This window comes from Thermobia domestica, chromosome 5 (genome assembly GCF_964235325.1).
Source record: "Thermobia domestica chromosome 5, izTheDome1.hap1.1, whole genome shotgun sequence".
Classification (NCBI taxonomy): Eukaryota; Metazoa; Arthropoda; class Insecta; order Zygentoma; family Lepismatidae; genus Thermobia; species Thermobia domestica.
This window is the reverse complement of record NC_137458.1, coordinates 161,166,547-161,190,768: the sequence shown is the minus strand read 5'-3', so window position 1 is coordinate 161,190,768 and position 24,222 is coordinate 161,166,547. Positions and strand designations below refer to the sequence as shown.

The 24,222-nt window shown below is 34.3% G+C and overlaps 1 protein-coding gene across 1 annotated transcript in view; it reads right to left on the bottom strand.

Annotated features, from left to right (window-relative positions):
- Positions 1-872: 872 nt before the first annotated feature.
- The window catches only part of LOC145686219 (glutathione S-transferase 3, mitochondrial-like), a 49,972-nt gene continuing 26,622 nt past the window's right edge, over positions 873-24,222 (bottom strand). The window contains exons 3-5 of the mRNA XM_081759280.1: positions 15,547-15,644; positions 11,689-11,819; positions 873-4,972 (exon numbers count right to left, since the gene is read on the bottom strand). Coding sequence (XP_081615406.1) covers positions 4,872-4,972; positions 11,689-11,819; positions 15,547-15,644 — 330 coding nt within the window. The 3' untranslated portion in view covers positions 873-4,871. The remainder of the gene's footprint in view (positions 4,973-11,688; positions 11,820-15,546; positions 15,645-24,222) is intronic.

The following is a 24,222-nucleotide window of genomic DNA, read 5'->3' as shown; positions in this document are numbered from 1 at the left end:
TAGTCATACTCATCGGCCATTAGCATTCATCGTTCGTTTTTTCCTGGAAATCGTATTGCCCTACCGGTGCCTATTTACTTATGTCAGAGTAAAGTGCATACTATACGCATGTATATTATACTATGAACTCTACTATACACGTGAAACCGATTCTTTCAACGAAAATATTTTGGACCACATTTGTATTTTAACGAATACACACACTACAAATATAAAACTTTCACCAATTCTTTGATACAGCAAAACAAGTCAAACATTTAAATACAAGTCCTATTTAGAATATAATCATATGACGAAAGAAATAAAATAATAATCACTGATACAAAAGATGAAATTTCTATACTCAAGAGTATAAAAACCCAGCAGCTCCACTTCTTTTGTCAGATAAATGTGTTTTTATTTGAGGAATGGAAAGACAAAAATCAGTTTGCCTAACATATTGCTTCTTCGGTTCAACTGAGTCAAATATTGACTCATTTTAAAGATTACATATATGCATGTGTCCATTTATTTTCCATCACATATTTTTGAATGTTCTTTGATATCAAAAAGATGCCAGAAAATAGATATAACAAAGAATGTAAAAACACGAGAAAAAGATTATCAAGACCAACAATTCAACCGATTAATGCATTCTTGTGACGAGAATGTCCAATTTATAAGTTACTATTGGCGACGATCAATGACACTATCAATCTAATCTCAAGTTATCGTGTAGATTGGTTTGTTATTAAGTCTGTCTATATTAATTACATGAAATCCTTCATATTGCACTTTTACCTCGTCCAGAATTAGGACCTCATAAAAGTCGAAAGTGTAAACAATGAATAATATGAGGCAAAAATAAGCTGGAACAGTTATACAGGTTGGAACTGTATGCACAATTTGATTGACACACAGTAAAACTGCTCCAGAAACAACATGAAACAACATTTACTTGTATATCATTATTTTTGGAAGGTCTTAATACTTAAAAAAAAATAAACAGAAAGACTAGATTACTTTTGCAAAAGAACAAAAGAAATTAATGCATTCAATGAGATCACTTACGTTCTGCAGTTCAGCGTTACGTTAGTACAAAGATTAAAGTTGGAATTTATATCCAAATTCTTCTGCTAAAATATGCAGCTACTCGAAACACATCAGACAGTTCAACATTCATTGTTGATTTAAAACTCTTTGAATAATACTTGCATTAATACATTAGAAATGTCTTCATATGTTGTCTAACAAGTATATAGACCAGAAACACCACCTTTAAAATGATGTAATTTGACTTGAATGCAAATTACTGAACGTTCCGATTTTCCTCACATATTTCTTACGGTTATTTTAATCAATACTGTTAAAATACGGTACAAACATGATTTTCTGAAAATGTATCAGTTGTGAGGTATTAGATTTACTCATAAAAATGATTTTATAAACAAAAGTGCAGAGGAAATCGATGAAATAAAATTTTATAATATTCAACTTTAACGAATAACAGAATACTGTGATACATTGGGCACGTCTCTAACTTTCCTGCTTAAGAACTTATTCGGTTCCAATGTTGCAAGTAACCTGTCTACTTGATAAAAACAGTATACAATGCAGTACATCCGGTTTAATGGAACTAGTCATAGTAAGTTGTTATGACCATTACTCATTTTATAATACTGTTTATTTGACCCACGACGTAGAACACATTAAGTCAAAAATAAAATACAATTAACAAATCAAACCTCAATAACAGAAGACATTTTCGTTACTTTATTGTAAGCAAAAGGTTTTTCTTTTTAGGTTCTATATGTTCTTTTACTTTTTGTTTACCATAATTTCATTTTATTAGTTAATTCTAAACCCAGGCTTCAGACTGTTGCGAACACTACGACTTAGTTGCAGGCATGTCTGAGGGCAGCGTGGAAGCTACCAAGTAGGGTATAAAGTATGGAGCAGAATGAGTCAAGATGTGAAGACGTGTGTGGTGATTTAAGAATATGATCTGAGTTTACTGAGCAAGAAGTATGTTGTACAGGACTAGCTATTCTTCATATACACCATTTCGGTAACAGGATCAGCCGTACTAGATTAAAATTCATAGTCTTATAAACGTAATACATTGTATTGACAACTACGGTAAATGATGAGTTTTATGGTGTAAAACATTTTCAAACATTCCACTGCGAAAATGAATCTTCCGGAAACCAGTAAAAGTCTCCGCATAGAAATCATTCTAAATGGGAAAGTTTTTTGTCATGAAAACGGAGAGGAAACAAATGTTTGCTGTTTGATGTGTATGGTGAAGGCTAAATTTATTTCGAATTAATTGTAACATGATACGAGAGGGTACAGAATCTCCTTTATAACGTCGTTTTTGTTACACTTCCTTTTGAATATACTACATCTATTACATACATTTTGGAAATATTTATTAACTTGTCCAATGGTCTGTTTGGTATTCATTTTGATTGCATTATTCGTTCATTGCTCATAATGGCATACTTAACATCTACGTGGCATTTCTATTTCTTTATTATATTAGGGGCAAGATCCTGGTGCCTTACTATACCCATCTCTAAGTTATCACCGCCTTCGGTGGTCCGCATCAGTAACTGCAGACATGAAGGGACAAGCCTCTGGCACCTGACAGCGGCTCGATTTGATAATTGCTGATTCTCTACAGAAGCCGACTATTCAACAAATGCGAAGTTACAAATGTCATAGCTAAAATATGCACTTAATTATATTCAGAAACTTTACAATGAAGTTATTTGAAACTAATTTAAATCTCTCATATTATACAGTAGCAAGATGTTGATGGCGAGAATGTGTTACTACGTGTAAGGTAGCATGGTCGATGGTCGTATGGGGGAATGCTTGATTCTATACTAGCTGTATTAGTAGTTCGACAAATACTATGACATGTGATTCGTGTTAGATGTTTGTTTGGTTAAAATATCTTGTGTCTGTATTTCTAATCGTCAACTTAACCCCTTGAGAACCATATATAAAAATATCCATTACTTAGAGACTATATTCATAGCAAAAAATCTTATTTATTATTGTTTTTGTTTGTAATTTCTCTTAGTGATCTAGGTAAGATTTAATTGTATTTCTGTACAGCAGATGACAGCAGTAATCAGTGCTGTACCGTGGTTTCACCGTGCAATCAGCCGGAACCGATAGAAAATATTCTAAAAAGTGGTTTTATGACATAACTATTCGAACACAAAGAATTAAACCATGCAAAAATACAAACATTCTTCGTTTTGTATTTCTTTTCCCAAAATTTTTTTCTCATATTGGATAATGTTACAATAAAGCGTTTTTTAACTAACTTCTCACTCAACTCAACTGTTTCAGAACGCTTTACAACAGAGCACACACACTTCTCCATAACCAATATCATATCCTTTCCTATCAAATATCAGGGACCACTTTTAGCATTGGCATTGGTCTGCCTTTTGGTAGCTTTTCGTGTAGATATTATAGCATGCCATTATTACTGAGTCAGACATTTTCTGTTAAAGGATGGCCAACTTTGCCATACTTTGCCTTTAAAATGTAGTCTTGTGTCATTTACTTATATTTTTCAAGTTGTCATCTTTTATTACTGACAATTAACTTTGCATTAACTTTTTATTTATTTATTTCTCATTAATTCTCTTGTATAACCCATTAACGTTTCTGCACTGTATAACGTAATTTCTTTTCTTATACTAGCCATATTTCATTGATAATTGACTATTCCAAAAATATTTGAATGTGATTTACGTAAAAATATTACAAAACTAACTGAAGAAGAACAGAACAAATAAAACTGAATATACTTACAAGATATGACAGTAATTGTATAATTTTATTACTTCTCATTTATACAACAATAACGACAGCTTCAGATATTATTTATTTAAATTTTATACACGCTTGCAGACAATGAATACATTCATTCTGCTTTAGCTTCAGTCACATTATATTTGGTAATCTCACAGCGAACATTGTTGTGTCAATAAAGTTATAACATAATTAACTTAGTTGGCATATTAACGCATTCCGTAGTAAAGAAACAGCAGCGCAAAATAACACAATTAGAAAATAACACACTGACTAAAATTAATTTGGTAGTATTCTTCAAAACTTCAATATCATATAATTGATAATATTAAGATGACTCAAGTAAATTTTTATCCTGTATAATGAAATCTACATTTACAGCTATTACACAGAAAGTACAAAACTGTACTTCTGACTAGTCATGATTTACTTGTTGTATATGCAAAAGTACTAATATTTTATATCAGCGGATACCAAAGACGGATTCTCACACTGTTATCACCAACAACAATTACTCGCAACCAGTTCTGAACTACATAGAGACTAGGAAAGAAGACTTAATTCATCATTTTTGTTAGTCAATGGTAAATACTTAAAAACACAGCATATTTACTTACAAATTGTCACATAAGTGATATCCAGTTCAGGCACACCTGATATACGTAATTGAAATATTGGTTTAAACATATACATAATATAAGGTAACATCTTTAAAAAAATATGAAAAGTAGAAAATTATTTCCAAATTTAACTGATTACATATAATATAAATAAAAACAAACAACGTTTCTGTTTATAATCTCCCAATATTACTCCCAAACATACTCAAAATTTATGAAGGCTGTGGATACAAAATCTCTAAATATTAAACCAGAATTCCCTAAGACTATTCTCCCATTTTCTTCCAGATAATTGTATTTGTACACCGATCATTCGAACTGCTTCCACTAGCCACATATACATGTAACTGGTAACCTCCACAACAGGTACATCAATTTATTTGTGCTACCAGGCACCCGCTATTGCACTACCGTTCACCTTCTCCTTGGACTAGACTAGAAGTAACCCAACAGCCTCATGGCTAGTTTCGTGGTTGCTGCAAGGAGAGCCAAACTTCCAAAATACGCAAATGCTCCTTTCGACCGATTCTTTGGTTCTGTAACAAATCCAAAGCAATGTTCTTGAACAAGATTGACTGCAATTTAGAACACTTAAATATGTTATTCTGCCACCTACGAAAACGCTTAGAAATAAACTGAGTCAATATTATGTTACAAAATAATGACTTGGTAAACGTATTTATAAAGAACAGTGAAACTACTCATCATATAAGTTGCAGTATGCAAAGAACATGTTTAAACAATTTACGAACTCATCAATATTTATTTTCTCTTCTTTGCTTATTAAGTTACAATGATAATGAGGTGAAAAATCTACAAGTTCATTCACCCTCGTTTCCATAATTTATGTTTCTACCTAAAGTAATACAACACAAGTGACTTCCAGGGCTATTTGTGGAAAATGTCACTCTGCACATTATAGGTCAAAATGGTTATTTAACTAAACAAAATTACGACTAAGAAATCAAAGTTTAAGATCGTTATGGTTGAGAACAGTTACGAGAGAAAGACAAAAACTGCAATTTAGTTACTATGCACTTATGATAGCCACTACTGAAATAGTTGAACTGTATCGTTCCATTCAGAAGCTGACTATTTACTGCCAACTGCATACAATTGATTGAGACTAAATAAATTCTTAGATCTGGAAATGCAGTATACGAAATTACAGAACTCCTAGAATTATATAAATGAATTACTTTATTTCTGAGTATACAATTTACAACCAGCAAAAGCACGATGGGTTGGCGACCTCCTAGTTCCTCCTGATAACGAACATCGTATGAATCATTTTCAACCTAAAATCATATTACTAATCTACTGAATGTAGTAATTTAGACTTATGATGATGAGATTCTGATACGTAATACTGATAACAATAACAAGTGCACAAAAAATAAGTAAATAAAAGCATACATTCCAAGACAAAATATGCGGCAGAAATACAACAAGTAAACATTAAATTGCATAACCATACGCAGGAGGCAGTAACGGATGCAGTGGGACAGATTAGACAGAGTAATACAAAAATACTAACATGTACGTAATAAATACGTAATAAATAAATGTATATACACATAAGAAATTGAAAACATGGATACAAGCACATACAAGCACCTATAAACTATGGATGTATTCAACGAAATCTCTGGAAAAAATCTTTCAGAGTATATGTTCCACAATGTAAACTATCTAAGTGCAACAAGTACAAGAGATTTTATAACATTTTTTTGTTTAATGGAGCGATAACCTTAAAATCTCCAACGACATCTTCAAAATTTATGTTCACAGAAATGGACTTTTTCAACAGGAACCAACATGATGGAGCAATATAACCCAAACACAGAAAAGAAAACATAATCAGAATTGAATGAATTGTAGAAGAAATGAAGATCGGAGTTAATATGGGTGCAGCTGCACCCACTGTACGGCCGCCTATAGCAGGAAGTACATTCATGTCAAAAATTATTGTCGCATATCTATAAATATGTTGTTGTAGGAATATAATTTGATAACGAATTTGCCCGATATTTCTTATAATGTTAGTATGTGTATAATCGACGAAGACATGTATGTGGCAAATTTCATGTGAAAAGAGCAGTAAATAAGAACAATAAAACGAGAATAAAACTTTCTTCTCTATTTAGCAACATTTTGTTTTACTCATTCTAATTTTCGTATTTATAATTCTTTTCCTATGAAATTTACCACAAATATTCATTTTCCGGTTATGCACATAGTATCAGTATTAAAAGTACCCTGCAAAATAATTATCAAATTATATTCTTACAAGAAGACAGGTATAGTTATGCGAGAATCATTTTTGACATGAGTGTACATGTCGCATATTTATAACTGTCTTCTTGTAAGAATATAATTTGATAATGATTTTGCAGGGTACTTTTAATACTAATACTATGTGTATAATCAGGAAATTTATATTTGTGGTAAATTTCATAGGAAAAGAATTATAAATACGAAAATTAGAATGAGTAAAACAAAATGTTGCTAAATGGACAAGAAAGTTTTATTTTCGTTTTATTACTCTTATTTACTGCTCTTTTCACATGAAATTTGCCACATACATGTCTTTGCCCATTATACACATACTAACATTATAAGAAATACCGGACGAATTCGTTATCAAATTATATTCCTACAACAACATATTTATAGACATGTGACAATAATTTTGGACATGAGTGTACATAACTACTATATATAGAAAACCGATAACTACTACACGATGTTTCAAAACAACACCGGTAACGTTTGGAAGGTGATTACTGACACCAAAATAAGACAAAAAGTATACACCAACCCGGGTTTAGAAATGCTTCCTTTCGGCGCTAGTGTGTGCCGGAAGTGTGTTGGAAAAATGCAAAAAATAGCCATAACTCGAGAACAAAATGTTGGATCGAAGTCAGGTAAAAGGGAATATCTATTATTTTTAGTCGCAGATTCCATTAATGGACGTGCAGGAGTGGCGCAAGTGTGACTCCCAAAGAAAATGAAGAATTCCTGGGTTATTTTATCAAAAGTTGAAAGAAAGAGGTAAATAAACAACAATCATGTACAATACTTCAACGAATAAAAATAATTGTACATTGTTCAAGTTAGAAGAACTATTAGAATTCGAGAGAAGCAAATGTCAGTACGAAATAAACTTTCGGAGAAAAAAAGAAGACCCTGGGTACATTCTTTGTGTATGACTTATCATTTACACACACACACACACATCCAATAAAAAAAAGTATAAGTGGAGTTCGATGCTTTTGAAAGTGTAATTATTAAAAAATCTTATACTATGCAAGTAATCTACCAATTTATTTTAATTTATTTTTAAAATTGTAGAATCTATCCTTGATGGGTTTACATTCCTGAAATAATGCACTATTGAACTTCTTATTATACATTTTTGCCTTCACTAGTATCTGCTTCTTTTTTTCTTTCTTTTTTCCTCTTACTCTTGAAAGTTCTCTAGTTGAAGTTTGATAGCTCGTATGCTTCACAGTGTTCTTTTTTTGAGACTCTAATACGTTTGCGATGCTCTGAATTATGATAAAGTTAAAAATCCCTAACATCGCCAGAAGAACAGAAGGGTGAACACCTGCGAGCGGTGATGATGCCTGCCCCCTACTCATATTGTATTGTAATGTAGTTCAAATAAAATAAAACTCCTTCCGGTGTACAAAAATGTGCTGCACCTAAAATGTTTGTGCCCCTCTGCTTGCAGCCACCAATATATTAAAGCTGGCGGTCACTGTTAAGAATGCTTCAGTGAATTTCTGTATCAATTTCTTTGTGGAAGTACGTAAAATATGTATCACTGAATGTTTTACAAGTTAAAAAATAGTTATTTTGTGACTCAAGGAAGCATCTATACTACTTAGTTCACTATTACTGACAGTCTTGTAGACATAACATTAAGACAGGAGTAGGGGGGACGAAGACGCCATTTTCAGGGAGCTTACTTGAGATCTCTTTATATTCATGCATACATACGTACAAACAACTGAATGATTCAGAGGACTGAGCCCTCGTGGTCCCCCCCACTAGCTACAGATCTGAGTGATGATAACGGGATCTTACAATTGATCTTAAAACGCCTTCGAAATGTAAAATACGACAATACGAAGGGCGCCAAGTCAATATCCTCACATAGACTAGACCTTATCGATATGAATTCAAGTATCTGTACCATTCCTCGACAGAGTGCAATATTTTTCTCATCTGGCTATGAACTTCTTTATTTCGGCATCGTAGAATTCTATTTCCCTGTCTCTTCACAATCAAAAAACTGTCTGAATCCATGATACGACTGTTAATGCTTACGACTCGTAAATCCAATTTCCTATAAGTTATTTATACGCTATTTATTCAATTTGCATTTTCTGAGAATTAACCTACAACAGTAATTTTCAGCCTTTTGAACACAACCCTACCCCCTTTCACTAGTCCCATATGATCCCTTCTTCCTTATAAATAATCAATAATGAAATGTATTAAAAACACCTTAACGGTGACGGTAATCTATCCGGTCCATCAGTGGAGAAAAACTGACCTAAGAAATGTACTTACCATTTCCGAACGGAAAAAACTACAAATTCCACATTTTGAGTGTCAATACCTTTTGTACATTGGTTTATCACACAGTAATTACTTGACTGATACATCTATCGCAATCATATTTTTTTTTCTGTAAAGCGAAGTGCACGTTAGTTCAGTGATAAGAGTACTCATTTCTGGTGTGAGGAGTCTCTTGTTCAATCTCAGACTATGAACGTTTATGGTGAATAACATTTGTGTTTGTGAGTTTTCTCTGGTATTTCTAATTTTCTCCTACACTCTCATTCCACGAATTCTTTCGCAATAATTACCTTTCATTTCTCCTCCGTCTTTATTAGCCTAAAAGACATAACCGTGAGACGTTAAAGACTTTGTTTCACTTCTCTTCTTCCTGTGAGAGTTTATTCTGTACTGAGACAAACTAGATAAATCCAACATGTGTATCTTCGCTTCTTTCGAATTCTAACAATGTTCCTCTAATTTGAATAATGTACATGATTGTTGTTTATCTACTTCCTTCTTTCTACTTTTGATAAAATATGCCAGGAATTCTTCAGTTTCTTCAGGGGTCACCCTTGCGGTGCCTCAATGGAATCTACGACTAAAAATAATAGACATTCCATTTTACCCGACTTCGATCCGACATTTTATTCTGGAGTTATGGATAATTTTGCATTTTTCCCACAAATTTTCAACTCGCCACAGCGCCAAAAGAAAGCACTCCTACACCCAGATTGGTCTATACTTTTTGTTTTATCTGGGTGTAAGGAATCATCTCTCAAATGTTGTAGGTGTTGTTTTGAAACACCCTTTATATAGAGAAAACTGACGTTCCGAAGCACGTATATTTATAACAAATAAGCATATTCGCATTTAACGAAACCAATTGTTTGGATAAATTTCTTCATTAGGGATAACAGATTCATCGTGTCGGAAAAAGAAGCTATGAAAACGGGAATTGATTATGTATCAACTTGGGAAAAGAAACTGGTTATGATTATATATTAGTTTGGATGAAGGAAATACTTGACTTTAACATACTAAAGAAATGATAAATAATAGCATGCAAGTCTATTATAACTCCTATAGATTGAGAATATTTTGTTGATGAGATTATCATATAGATAAAAAATACTTTTAAAAAAATATCTTAAACCTAGCTTTAGGCCTCCTATCAACACCGAAAATCCATTGGCTGGGTACTAGTATTTTTTTTAATGTAAATGCAACACTAATATGGAGATAATTAACGCAACAATAAAAATGAAATCTTTGAGTTTTACGTCCCACGGTTATGCCGGTTAGGCTAAAGGAGACGGTGATAATGTGAGATGAGTGAAATGGTGGAATGAAGAAAGTGGGAGGAAACGGGAGAACCCCGAGAAAACCCACGAGCACAGTGTTTGTCCACCACAAAGTTCACTTGGCGGGGGCTGGGATCGAACCCGGGACCCCAAGCACCAGAGGTGAACGCTCTACCACTGAGCCACCGCGCCCCCAACGCAACAATAGAAGCACAATAAAGGAATTTATCAAACTTCCCAAAGAGACAGATTCATCAATTTCAGTTCTATTACACCACTTATTTCTGTACAAAAATAATGTTGCTAAGTCGCAGTAGCACACAGTTCAATTATTTTTCACATGAATTAAGAAGCTTACGCTTCATATAGATCAAGGCAATCCAAATAAAGAATGGAATACCATTATACTCAGCTTTAATGACAGGTGAAAATAGTTACATTTCATCAGAAGCAACATTATGTTATTCTGTTACAAAATAAATATATATATTCAACGTTCACCAGTATAACCAAGTCGTATAACATGATCTGAAAGCTAGTAAAAATGATTAACTACAACAAACAAGATGTGTTGAGCAAGCAGGATTCAAGCTGCAATGAAGACGGATTTTATTAAACTTAAGAGATCATTATCCTAAGTTTATATTGATCTTTAGTAACAATTTAAACTTCACACCCATCCTTCCTAAGTGGTTCAAAGAAAGACAATGAGTGTAAGTCACCAAAATTAAACTTACTTGATCAAAGATAGATAAAGAAAAGAACATTACTATCGGTACGTTGATACCAATAGTATATGACTAGTTTGGTTAAAGGAAGCAAAACCTGCCTATGGTTGCCTGTACAGTTTATTCAACTATTAATTTACAAAACCAAAATAGTAATACTAATATGATTTGTACGTGTGCCTTCGAGGTACGTGATCCGGTAAGAGAACATTTTCCGTGTTGGCTCAGAATCGTTGGGCAATTAGGAAGTTACATGAATTATGTAAAAGCGAAGTCGGTGTATAAAGCTAGATATAACGTTAAAAGAAATAACGTGCTAAGCACACAAAACAAAACTAAAAGCCGTCTAGCAGATTGTAGATGCAGTCAATAGTTTGTCAATTTAGTTAATAATGTAAACAGTGTTACATTTATTGTTAAAAGCAATCAACAGACATTCAGTGACAGTTTTAAGACATTCAGTGTTAAAAGCAATTAACATAACAGTAACTGAATAAAATGATTAGTTGAATCAGATTCTTATACTTGTATTCATCTTGTGAGTTCAAGACATACTTTCTTATGTAAAATTCACATTCACGATAACAACATTCAACCCTCAATCGAATTGGCGCAGACATTCACACACAAAAATTGAAAGGAAAATCATACCTCCACTGTAATAACCTTTGGCATAAACCACTCTGCCCGCACACCACACACTACCAGCAATGGCACATAACACTGGGCATTCCAAGCCTCCAAGCAGCAGCATCATTAAGAATTGTGGATAATGTTCCAATCTGTAAATATTATGATTCTGTATTAGAATAATACTAACATATTAGTCAGGAAGACAATTATGTTACAAGAACTGTCGCAAGTTTTTGTCTATTGATATTGTTCTAGATAGTAAATATTATTTTGTTGGTCTGAAGTACAAACCCATATCAATAATGTATTGGTCGCAAGCACGAAGTGCTTAGGCAGAAGGATCGTTCGAGTAGCCTAAACTAAAAGCACAGCGACGGCCAGTGTACTATGTGCCACCATGATCCCCCACATGAACGTGCGAACACTAAACATTTGAATGTTGGAAGCAGGTCTATGTTCCTGTGTTCCTCTCACACAATTATCTCTGACACTTGCTCATCACCGAAATCATCTTCAGAGGTGACAGGAGAGACTACGGTGAAGTGGTGAATCCAGAGGATGGTATTTAACGATAAGAATTGTATGTGTTGGAGACAGTGACCACCGTGTGCAAATCGTAAATGTAAAAATGAGAGCGAAAATCCATCGTTTGCACTTACCATACACTACCCACACCTGTCATTCTGATACGGAAGATAATCTACACATCCCGCTTATCTCTGGTCCTTATTCTGGGGAGTATGACTAGTGCATCGTACATTGTGGGTTGTTAATCTTGTTCTCCAACATTATCTGAGATATTTTATTGGCCCCCATCTTCTAGCAGAATAACTCGAGTCTTCATACCAGGCAGGACAGTCCAGTGTGAAATACTTGATGCGTCTTCTACTCTGGCCTGCTAGGTCTCCGGATCCAAGTCATATCGAGCATGCATCGAACAGGGTAGAATGGCACCTGAGCGGAGTCCTTTAACGATCGTTGCCAAGCTACTACAAAGTCTACAATAACCAGGGGATATCATACACTCCAAAAAATAAGCATATGTACATCGGCTGCCTATTCAATTGATAGCGTGACCGCTTGAAGTGATTACATATGCTATTACTGTGAAAACTGTATGTTTTTAAACACGCTTGAGTGCTGTACGTTTTGGAACACGCTGTACAACATATTTGGATGTCCCTTGGGCATTAAGCTGGAATCACTATCTTTCTTCTTTTGTACTTTCATCTTTTGTACCAACTTCGAACCAAAATCCTGAATTCCTACTGAGTATCATTAAACGAGTTTCCATCAGTGTATTTAAGTTGACACTTTTGACAAAAATATAACTTGAATTACAATGTACACTACATACCAAAATACTTGAAGCCTTAAACATAATAAAACTTATTAAAGGTGCGACACTGAAAATATTCAGAATATGTTTCCTCGATCATCTGGGTAATTTGGCAATTTTTTGGAAGACACTGAAACAATCCTTTTTTTTTTCAAAAGCAATTGTGTTATTTTTAACATTATTTTCCTTCTTGACTTCAATTTACTTCAATTTATAACTATGGAGCTTTACTTCATTACTTGAGTACTTTTCCTTAGAATATTACTTACAACATGTACTCTCGTTATCTTGTCCTATGAAGGTATATTCATAGCTACACCACAACATACAGGACTGCCAAGGCTTAGTACTGAAAGTCGAGGTTGGATTAATTATTTTAAAAAATCAGAAAATTTCAGGAGAAAAAGAAGTCGAAAATATACTATCCCCTAATATTTACGGCAATAATAATAATAATAATAATAATAATAATAATAATAATAATAATAATAATAATAATAATAATAATAATAATAATAACAACTAACTAACTCTATGGCCTATGGAACCCGGAGGTTCAGTGCCGCGTTCACAAAAGCTCTCCACTGACTTCTATCCTTAGCTAATTGCATCCAGTTTCTACTTTGTATTCCTATCTCTGCGAGATCCATCTTAATATTGTCCTCCCATCTGCGCCTAGGTCTTCCTAATGGTCGTTTTCCTATGGGTCTACCAGTCAAGACTTTGAAAGCGTTTCTACTTTCTTCCATTCTAGCTACATGACCTGCCCACCGAAGCCTCCTAGACTTGACGACCCTAACAATGTTGGGTAAACCGTATAAACTATGTAGTTCCTCGTTATGAAGCTTCCGCCATTCCCCATTCTCGTTCCTCTTGGGTCCGAATATTCTTCTCAGGATCCTGTTCTCAAATACTTTCAGTCTATGTTCTTCCCTCAGAGTAAGCGACCATGTTTAATAATAATAATAATAATAATAATAATAATAATAATAATAGTCTTCTTCTGATGACACGAACGTTATATCATTTTAATAAATATCAATAGAATGTTTATCAGTATATTTACCAATAAATAAATAAATAAATAAATAAATAACGAAAAAAAAAAGAAACAAAAAATGAAACTATTTAAAACGGTTTTGATATATGATGTCTGTCTGGAAATTTCGCAAACTTTTTTAAATTATGCGCCAATAGTCTACATGAATCTTGCAAAGACCTCGATGAAAGTTTTATACCGTCTGTCGAAAGTGGTTCAAATCTATCTTCATTTGTATTGGGTTATGTTCATTTGCAGAAAGACATGTTGATTTTGTTTTGGGATTTTCTTTCCTGGCTGAAATAGTAAAGTCTAGGAGAGAAGCAGATTTATTAAACTCGGAAAATATTTTACAAAGACATCTAGTTGTCAGAAACAGAACTGTGAGAGTATCTCCAGGGAAGACGGCAATACGCAAGAGGTGAAAACGTTTTATGGAAGGTCCTGGGTCTGTTGCAGGTGATGCCTTGACCATTAACGTCAAAACTGAATCAACTGATCAACTGTAAAGAAAGCAAATAAAGTGATTCGTTTCAAACGTCACCTGACAGTTCGTAAGAAAATGAAGAAGTTGACATTTCAAAAGCGACTGCAAGATAGACATGACTGCACGTGCGTCAAGAGATTCTGGATCTGATAAAAATTTCATGAAAAATATCACTGGTATTGAGTTATGAGTATGACATGGAAACAAAATATCAGTCATTATAGTGTGTGTGAAAATCTTCACCGCGATCCAAAAAGGCGCTGCAACTTTAATCGAATGTGAAGGTCTTATTCATTTATTTTGTATCTATTTCACTCACCATGAATTTCTTCCGGAAAGAAAGGCAGTTAATAGGATATATTATCAGGTAGTGATGAAATATCTCCGTGAAATAAATGAGAAGAAAACTGTAGTCCAAAGGCAAAAGACCATATCTGCTGAAAACCTGGTTTTGAGAAAGACCACAATTTTCTGTTTAGCTAAAAAACACAAACTTAAGCGGATCGGTAGGGCTGATACCTATGATAACGTCGAAAATATTATTTACGACTTTCTGTTTTTCTCAGTTAACGCTCTATGGTCTTATGATTAGCCTGCCGTTAATAACTGAATTGCGGTCAAATCTGCACACACATTTTTTCCCCTTTAAAAAAAAAAAAAAAAAAAAGCGCCGAATGCTCCATTATAGCAATGCCGGAACTCGACACTACTTATTTCCTAACTTTAAAATTTACCAGACGTATCTTCACCATATTTTCCTTTTATTCTCTAAACTAAAATCCACTTCCAGAAGTCGCCGTTTAAATTTATTAATGCTCCTTAAAAAATAAATATATTAATTAATTAAAATTTCTTACACGGCAGAACCACCTAGCTCAGCGCATAGAACTACATGATTACCTAAAAAGTGACACAACCAGCTAGGTTCTAGGAAAGTGCAAACACTTTATACAAAGTTCGCGAACTTTTCAGACAGACCTCGTATTCAACAAATAAATGCAATCTACTTACGTGTTTTGGTGAGCTCTTTGTATGCAATTGAATGTTTGATTGTCAGGACTGTACATAATTGGATACGGAATCTTGTATTTCTTACGTGCATTACCAACCTGAAATATATATTCAAATTATTTAGCTATTTAATATTTAAGTAAAATATCGGTAAATTAACACCGTGATCTTAAATATGATTATCTACTTGAAATACCAAATACTTCATTCAATGAAATTATTATCTAAAACAAAGAAATTATTAAAAAGTACTGAAAAGTGGGTAGAATTATGAAATATTTAAGACATTTGTCATTAGTCATTTGTTATTCTGCATCCCATATCCTTACAAGTTTGAAGGTGGTGTAAAACCTCGTTTTATTCAATACACCTAGACTAACAAAATGATTTCAACATATTTAAAGAAACTTACAACGTGGGTAAATTATTATTGTATCTAAAAATTTAGATGGTGGCGGGTAAGATCAATGTAATTCAAGTTAATATGGATTATTCGTTCCGAGAATTGTAATCTAAGATAATTGAAATCTAAGGTAATCTTATCATCTTGCCTCATCTCAACCTACGACGATGTTCAAAACAAGTCAAGTGCTGCCAAGAGTAAACTCATCCAGTGATTAGATCAAGTCATTGAAAGTCAAAGTGGGAGGAAACGGGAGAACCCACGCACACGGTGTTTGTCCACTACAAAGTTCACTTGGCGGGGGCTGGGATCGAACCCGGGACTCCAAGCACCAGAGTAATTGGATTGAGTTTAGCGTTCCTTTCAATGCGGAAAGGTAAGTTGTGGACTGCGTGGGATATAAACCACATAAGCTCCCATCAGGGATTGAACCTAGGAATCCCGATTCAGTCTGCACTTTTTGTCTCATTGAATTAGCACCTAAAGAGGAATTGATTTGATATAAAATCCGTTATTTCTTCTATATAAAGAAAGCGTCACAGGGTAGCAGCTCCCAAACTTTCTAACTGATTGATCATAATTCAATGTTTCTTTTCGACATTGAACTTACATTAGACAAGGCATACTGCTCAAAGAGGGACTTGGGCTTTTATCCGAGCCAAGTATCCCCACCGAGCATGAACTTAGAAGGATACCCACACAAAGGACGCTCGTTATTTACTTAGCTAAAAGGGGCTTTTAAACTTTAAAAAAGTAGAGACAATTGCAACGGAACACTAAATGAGATCTTATTACTTTTAGAATATTTTTCCTCCTGAGATATTTATTTTGTGCTTAAATGTAACTGAAAATTACCGTGTAAGGCACATGGTCCGATTTCCGGTAGGAAGTAGCTGACATTAAACTCTAACATAAATGGTAAACTGATAAGAATACCTCTCATATCACTTTCATATCTTATTCAGTGCAATTATTTACTACTAGTTTATAAATGCCTATTCTTTAAACACATTACATACTGCAAATCAAAGCAAGCGAAAGTTGTCGTAGATATGACTAAGTCGTTATAATAGCAAAATACATACAGGCAATCTGGTTGGTCATACACTTGTTTCCCCTAAATCTTCCTCGTGTTCTACCAGAGCGAAACTGTTACTGGCTTGCTTTTCATGTAAGAGTTTGACCTTAAAAATGTACACAATTTACAAAGTACTTTTGAAGTTCCATCGAATTTGAAAGCGTCAAACGGAAAGAAGCATCAACGAGGGCTGGAAAGAAACAAAGTGGCAACACTGTTTTTTATCCCCGCGCAGGAATTTTTGTTCGAGCTGCTGTTGGCAACACATTTAGAGGGTGAGTGGAGTTATACAACGCGGGTGGCGGTGCTAATGCAGGTGCTGCAGTGATAATATTAGTCTGTGTTGAATGTGGGTTGTCAAATCACACCGCTCTAAAGGGGATGGACAAGTTAGAACAAATGCATGGACAAAGATCGAAGTGGCCCGTGGAAAAAACTCCAGGGTATGTCACTCTCGACTACGTGAAGCATGAAGTAATGACGTATTGCCGTATCGGACTGTGGCACGCTGGGTTGCAGCGTTTCGTGCAGGACATGATAATGTGCAACAGGAACCAGGTGGAGGTCGACATGGGATCGAAAAACGAGTAATTGAATTGATTCAATCTTTGGTGTATGTGAACAGGAGGTAGAGTGCCAGGAAATTGGTTAACGAGGTAGGAACATCCACACTACAGTGTTGAATATGTCGCACAATGCTCTTGGCTACCGAAAAATTGCATCCTGGTGGGTAGCACACCGCCTAACAGACGTTCAAAACTGGCACGGACATGCCCTCGCCGGGGTTAATTCGGCACGTTACAGACGAGAAGATCGCGTGTTCCTGGACAGGATCATCGCACTTGACGGAATATGGGCGCACTCTTATGAGCCAGAACTTCAGAGCCATCAAATGAATGGCGCCATCCATCATCTCCCCAACTTAAGAAGCTGCATCACTAACTGGGGAATGCGAAAGTTATGCTGATAGTGGCATACGACGTACGTGGTGTCATATTACGGCATGCAGTTCCTCCGAACCAGATAATATATGCAGTGTACAGTCAGTGACAAAAGTTATTTCCGTTTGGTAAAATTTATTTTGGGAATAACGGTGGTATGGCTGGAACGTACAACAGTGGTATGGCTTGAACAAACAGAAAATTACATTCTTTCTAATTTACTGAAAACTGTACTCAAATTGTCTTTGCATTCTGAAGTTATTTACGAAATTAATTTCATCAAACGGAAAGAACTTCTGTCGCTGACTGTACTACCGCAGTTTTATGGAACATCTTCGTCCTGCACTACGCAATAAACGACCCAACTTCATAAGGGATTCGCCCATTCTTTTCCATGACAACGACCATTGTCACAACGTAGTTGCTGTGAGGAATCTATTTGCACGATGGGGATGGAAAGATCTAGAGTACCCACCCTATTCACCGGACGTAAGCCCAGATAACTTTCATCTGTTTCCTAAGATGAAAGAACCACTGCGAGGAATGCGTTTCCGCACCAGAGATGCCATACTTCGAGCTATAGAGCACTCTCTTGCAGACATCGACAAAGAGGGCACCGCTGCTGGTATCTTACGACTTCTCCACATCTGGAAACGGGCGCAACATGCTGAAGGAGATTGCGTTGAAGGTCTGTAAAAGTTTCATGATTGTATAATAAATGGTTCACGAAAGTGGTAATGGTTGCTACTTATTTCTTTCCAGCCCTCGTAACTTTAAAACGTTCCTTTTTTTTTTTTTTTTTTTTTTTATGACGACGTGCAGATTTTTGATGTTAATCCTACACTTGTTCTCTGATGTCCAAATATTCTTGCACTTGTTTCTGAAATCTCAAAATTGGATGTTCATGATCTTTAGTTGGGATGTCCTGAATAACAATACGAATTTTACTCTTCTTACTATTATTATTAATATACTTTTATTTTAATATCCTCCGCAACAAAAAGTCGTAGAGTCGAAACTAGAGACTATATGCGAAACGAAATGAGTCCCCTGTGACTAATTTATCTCTTACAAAATTATTCCTCTAACGTAGCCAATTTCTTGTATAAAGGACGGTGGGTGAAGGCAATACATGGTACTACGTATATGCAAAGTTTATTTAATTTTGAAATTAGAAATCTCTGCTGCAACATTTACAAGCATGTATTCCCAGTGGTAGATTCTTCCTCCAAACAGAGTAGGCTTATAGCTGACTGTGCCATCCAAATGACACAGTACATACTGGGTGTTCGAAGTCTTATAGGACTCTAGAATCTTCCAATGTTCTAAGAAGCATGATTCTAACTTCAACAAAATAAAGTGTGTTATACTTAAAATCATCCGTTTGATCTGGCTGGGTTCATTGCCAGATCTTCACTGGGCTCCATTATTGCAATTTTTGAATACGATAATTTCGCTGTAACAATACTCATCCGGGATGATGCGAATGACATTACTTTCCCTGTGCTTGAGATCGCCAGAGTCTACTGGTTTCTGTGCATATACCTACCTGCATCTTGACATGCCCTACAGCAAGTTTTACATGGCATAAGATTTCGAGAGATTGCGTGTCAAGGAGTGGATCCCCTGTATCCAATCTATTTCTCTCTAAAGTGATTATTAAGAAACCACTGAAGTGCAAGGTAAAAATATGGAGGGTAGTATCTTGGTGAAAGTACATATCACTAATGATCCCTAGCCTCTGAAGTTCACATTAAGGTAGGTGATGTCGTTGATAGTGTTCTCCATGAAGAATGGACAAATCAGGTAGTGCATTGAAAGAGTGCAGTGCAGCATATATTGACCCTGGGTCTATCCTATTCATGGATTTCCAACTCCTGCGAATTTTCACCCCTTCTCCTCCCCTACCCTCAATTCGGCAATTAAGTCGACTTACTTTTCCACACATACGGAACGTGCTGTCATCAGAGGCATAAGCGAATTATCAATTTAACCCTGCATGCATTCATTTACGAAATACATTCTTGATGTCGCAGCCTTCTTTTATCAGATCGTGCACAAATCTCAACCTGCAGGACTTAGCATTTGTTTTCTTGAGTATGATACTGTGCAACAAGACTTCACCACTCTCAGTTCCAGAAACTATCATCTAAGTAATTTAATTGAATTTCCCTCCACATTCTCCTACACTACATTCATCATTTTGTCGGTAATTCTAATCTACCACTAGATGGCAAATTTCTATAGTTCCCGTTGCCATAAATATGTAGTAGTATTTCTGTTTCTTGGTGAGTTTATTTCAAAGTTGTCTGGAACCTTGTCACACCAAAGCACATTTTAAATCGACAACCATAACACGCACGGAGTAAGCTTTTGAATAAATCTTGGAATCACGTGATCTCTTTATATTCAGCAGTGACGACAGAGCGATTTTCAAGTTTCCTCTGTATAACGAACTTCGTTGAAAATGCCTCTTACTTTAAAAAATATACAAATTTAGTTTCTTGTAGGAGTTCTAAGACACCCTGTATTAACCATGGAGCTACCCCATTCATGTGTTTCAAACTTATGTAGAGTTCTTTTCCGAAATTTTATTTTTGCAAATATTTTGAAACCCTCTGAACACTGCAACTTCAACTTAAATTCAGCAAACCATAAAGCGTACTACATTATCTACTGAAGCACTGTCCTCTTGTAATCAATTGACTGCATGTTGTCAGTAGGACGCTGATGTCACTTTGTTGCAAATTCCACAATTTTAAATTATCATAGTCATTTCCTAAGTTGTTGGATAAACTTATGGTTGCAACAAAGTGAAATGTCCCAAGCGACACTTTAAAATCCATGGCATTTGCAAATCCAACATGATTTTTAACACATAATACTCGGATTTTTAAGGCGAGACTTATATTGAAAAAGTTTGATTTCGTAGCAGATAACTTACAATTGCCCACTTTATATTTCTGACTTGTATAACTGTTCTGATTTTAGGGTTCGACTTATCGAATTAATGAAACAAGAGAAAACTTCAATCGCTTAATCTAATCGAGAGTAGAAATTAAGCGTTTGCACCCTAATGACCACTATATAGTTGTATAACTTATGTTTAAATTCGTTTCATTTTCAAATGTGACATACTATGCTAGCACAATGTTAAGTCTCAATAGTATGTTGCACTTATACCAACACATGTAAAATGTTTTGGGGTGCAGCCATAAAAATTAGAAAATTGTTAACTCAGCATCCCAAAACATACTCGTATATATACAATGTGAATAAATTTAGATATTTTTATAAAAAGGCCTTGTGTCCATCTTAAACATAAATTAAACATAACTTTCTTACAAGGCTGTCTGTATTCTTTATTATAAATTAACGAGAAATGTAACAGTTTCGGAAGTATATCACTTCCTTCTTCAGACTACTATTTCAACTGAAATCATAGAGAACATAACATAATTTGTTATCTCTACCAATCAAGAATCATCTTTTTCATTAAAATTCAAAATATATGCCCATTGTTGTGACAATTTTAAACTCTTAACAGAAATCATACATTGTTACCTAATCTTTATATTTGTTTTAATATATATTAACTAAATTAAATACTAATTAACTATCTAAATATAGAAATTTCCTACCTAATATTGAATACTAAATTTTCTACCTGAATTTCTACCTGAGTTTAAAACAGCATAAAGATGATGTAAGATTGAAGAGAGACACGAATGCCATTTACAAGCACGTAGAGGAAACAGGCCATGAAGTAAACTGGGAAGGAGCGAAAATATTAGAATATGAAGGGAGACAACTGGTTAGGAAGTGGAAAGAAGCGAAGAGGATAAAAGAAGTGTACGTTAAAGCTATGAACTTGAATAGTGGTTTGAGTATTAATGAAGAATGGGAGGACATTTTGAAAAGAGAAGAAAGAAGAAAAGTAGAATATAAGGACAATATAGGGTTAAAATTTTATTTATATGTTTTTCAATATTCACGTAGTTAATTAGTAATGAATATTCAGGTAGAAAATTTAGTATTCAATATTAGGTAGGAAATTTCTATATTTAGATAGTTAATTAGTATTTAATTTAGTTAATATATATTAAAACAAATATAAAGATTAGGTAACAATGTATGATTTCTGTTAAGAGTTTAAAATTGTCACAACAATGGGCATATATTTTGAATTTTAATGAAAAAGATGATTCTTGATTGGTAGAGATAACAAATTATGTTATGTTCTCTATGATTTCAGTTGAAATAGTAGTCTGAAGAAGGAAGTGATATACTTCCGAAACTGTTACATTTCTCGTTAATTTATAATAAAGAATACAGACAGCCTTGTAAGAAAGTTATGTTTAATTTATGTTTAAAATGTGAATAAATTATGCACATTTATCATTAATAAAAGCATGGTTTAATTGCTTTATATGTGAAGTCCAAATTCTAATATTACATTCTTCACAACTGATTCGACATGTTAGTCCTTTCTCTTCTGCCTTTATCTTTTTCTTTCCTCTTTTCTTTCTCACATACTGTCTAAATTTCTCTTTCCTTCTTTTGTGTGTGTTTTAACTCCTCCTTTTCTCAGCAACGTCTCAAGACTATCTGACTCATCACCTAAACTCTCAATTCCAAACCCACCACATTCTTTCTTCTTCTGTCATTTCTTCCTTCCTGTCTCTTTTCCATTTCTTATTAGTATCCATTATCCATCCATTTCCTATTAGTGATTGATGTAGTATTTTCATGTCCTCATTTCTTCTTCCATCGTCATTATCTATCATTTCGCTCCTTCTTTACATGTTCTTCTAAAGTTCCTGTTGGTCCCTACATTTACGTCACTCCCCTTATGAATTCCAGCAAAGCATTCTTTCCTGTACCATCTTGTCCGAAGTTTCCCATCGAATTTCTCTATCGTTATATCCATAAAGGTTACATTATTCTCATCTTCCACTTCCATTTCTAACTTGATTCCTTTTTCTTCATCCTCAATTCTCTTAACAAATTTTCCCAATTGCTTCCTAGTCCCTTTAGATATTACCAGACAATCGTCTACACATCTACACAATTTGATTTGCTTCTGGAAGAGTGGGCGTGTCCTCCTTTCCCCTTCTGTTTATATTTTAGTTGCTATTCTTGGATTGATCTTTTATAAGTGTCTAATGAAGATGTTACATTGCTGAAACTGTTACATAAGTATTATTAATATATATCTGGTTCATTTGGTGCTTTCATCAGTTTGTTTTATTAATATTGTCGAATATTTCCAAAGCTTTAATGAACAAGACACAACTTAGCATAATTTCTTCCTGAACAACCGAAGCTTTTTCCATGTACTATATTCTCCATATATTCGACATTGAATTTCCAGAACCTTCCACATTTTTTTATTTTTTCTCTTAAGGCCATTAACGATGGAACAAATCTTAATATTTTATTTATTTCTTTAAATAAATAAAGTCTTCGAAATGGCTTTTTATATATAATTTACTTATTAACCAGTTCATTCAGTAACTGATGTAATTTTAGGCAGAACACATTAATAATGCGAGATATGAAAAAAAATTTGGAAGTGGGTAAGGTACTGTATATCTAAATATAACATCCATATTACCCATTATGGCACTAAGCAGAAAATCTAGGTAACATGCTAAGGATTTGAAACTAATGTCTCTAAATCGTAAACACAAAATATGACTTGAATTGGCAGATTTTTTATTAGGTAAGCAGCAAATTTGGTAATGGAAAACGACTTTTGCATCTGATAGTTGCATGGAAAACAAAATATAGTACACATACATTGCTCAGTTCAAATGCCAACGTCAAATTACACGTAGTATTAGAGATTTAATTTTTGTGTAACTTGTACATACAAATGAAATAAATACTTTTACTTTTATGTAGCATTGATTCATTAATTGATCCTGATATTTCAACTACCTGTTTTCCTGTGGAAATCTTTAAAGGTTCAATTGAATTTTGCAGGTAGGTGCAACTTCTGCATCTTTTTATTTATTTTATTTTTTTAATTTTGAACCTAAAATTTATACTATAGATTTATTATGAAAACAGAAAATTGTTGATAACCACCACTACGATTACACGAAATACGTGCGTCCATTGTTGCAAATTACCTTATTTTCATGACGTATAAGCTTATTTACGGTGTTTTCATAGCAAAATCTATAGCGTACATTTTACGTTCAAAATAAAATGAAGATGTAGAAGTCGCACTTGCCTGCGGAATTAAG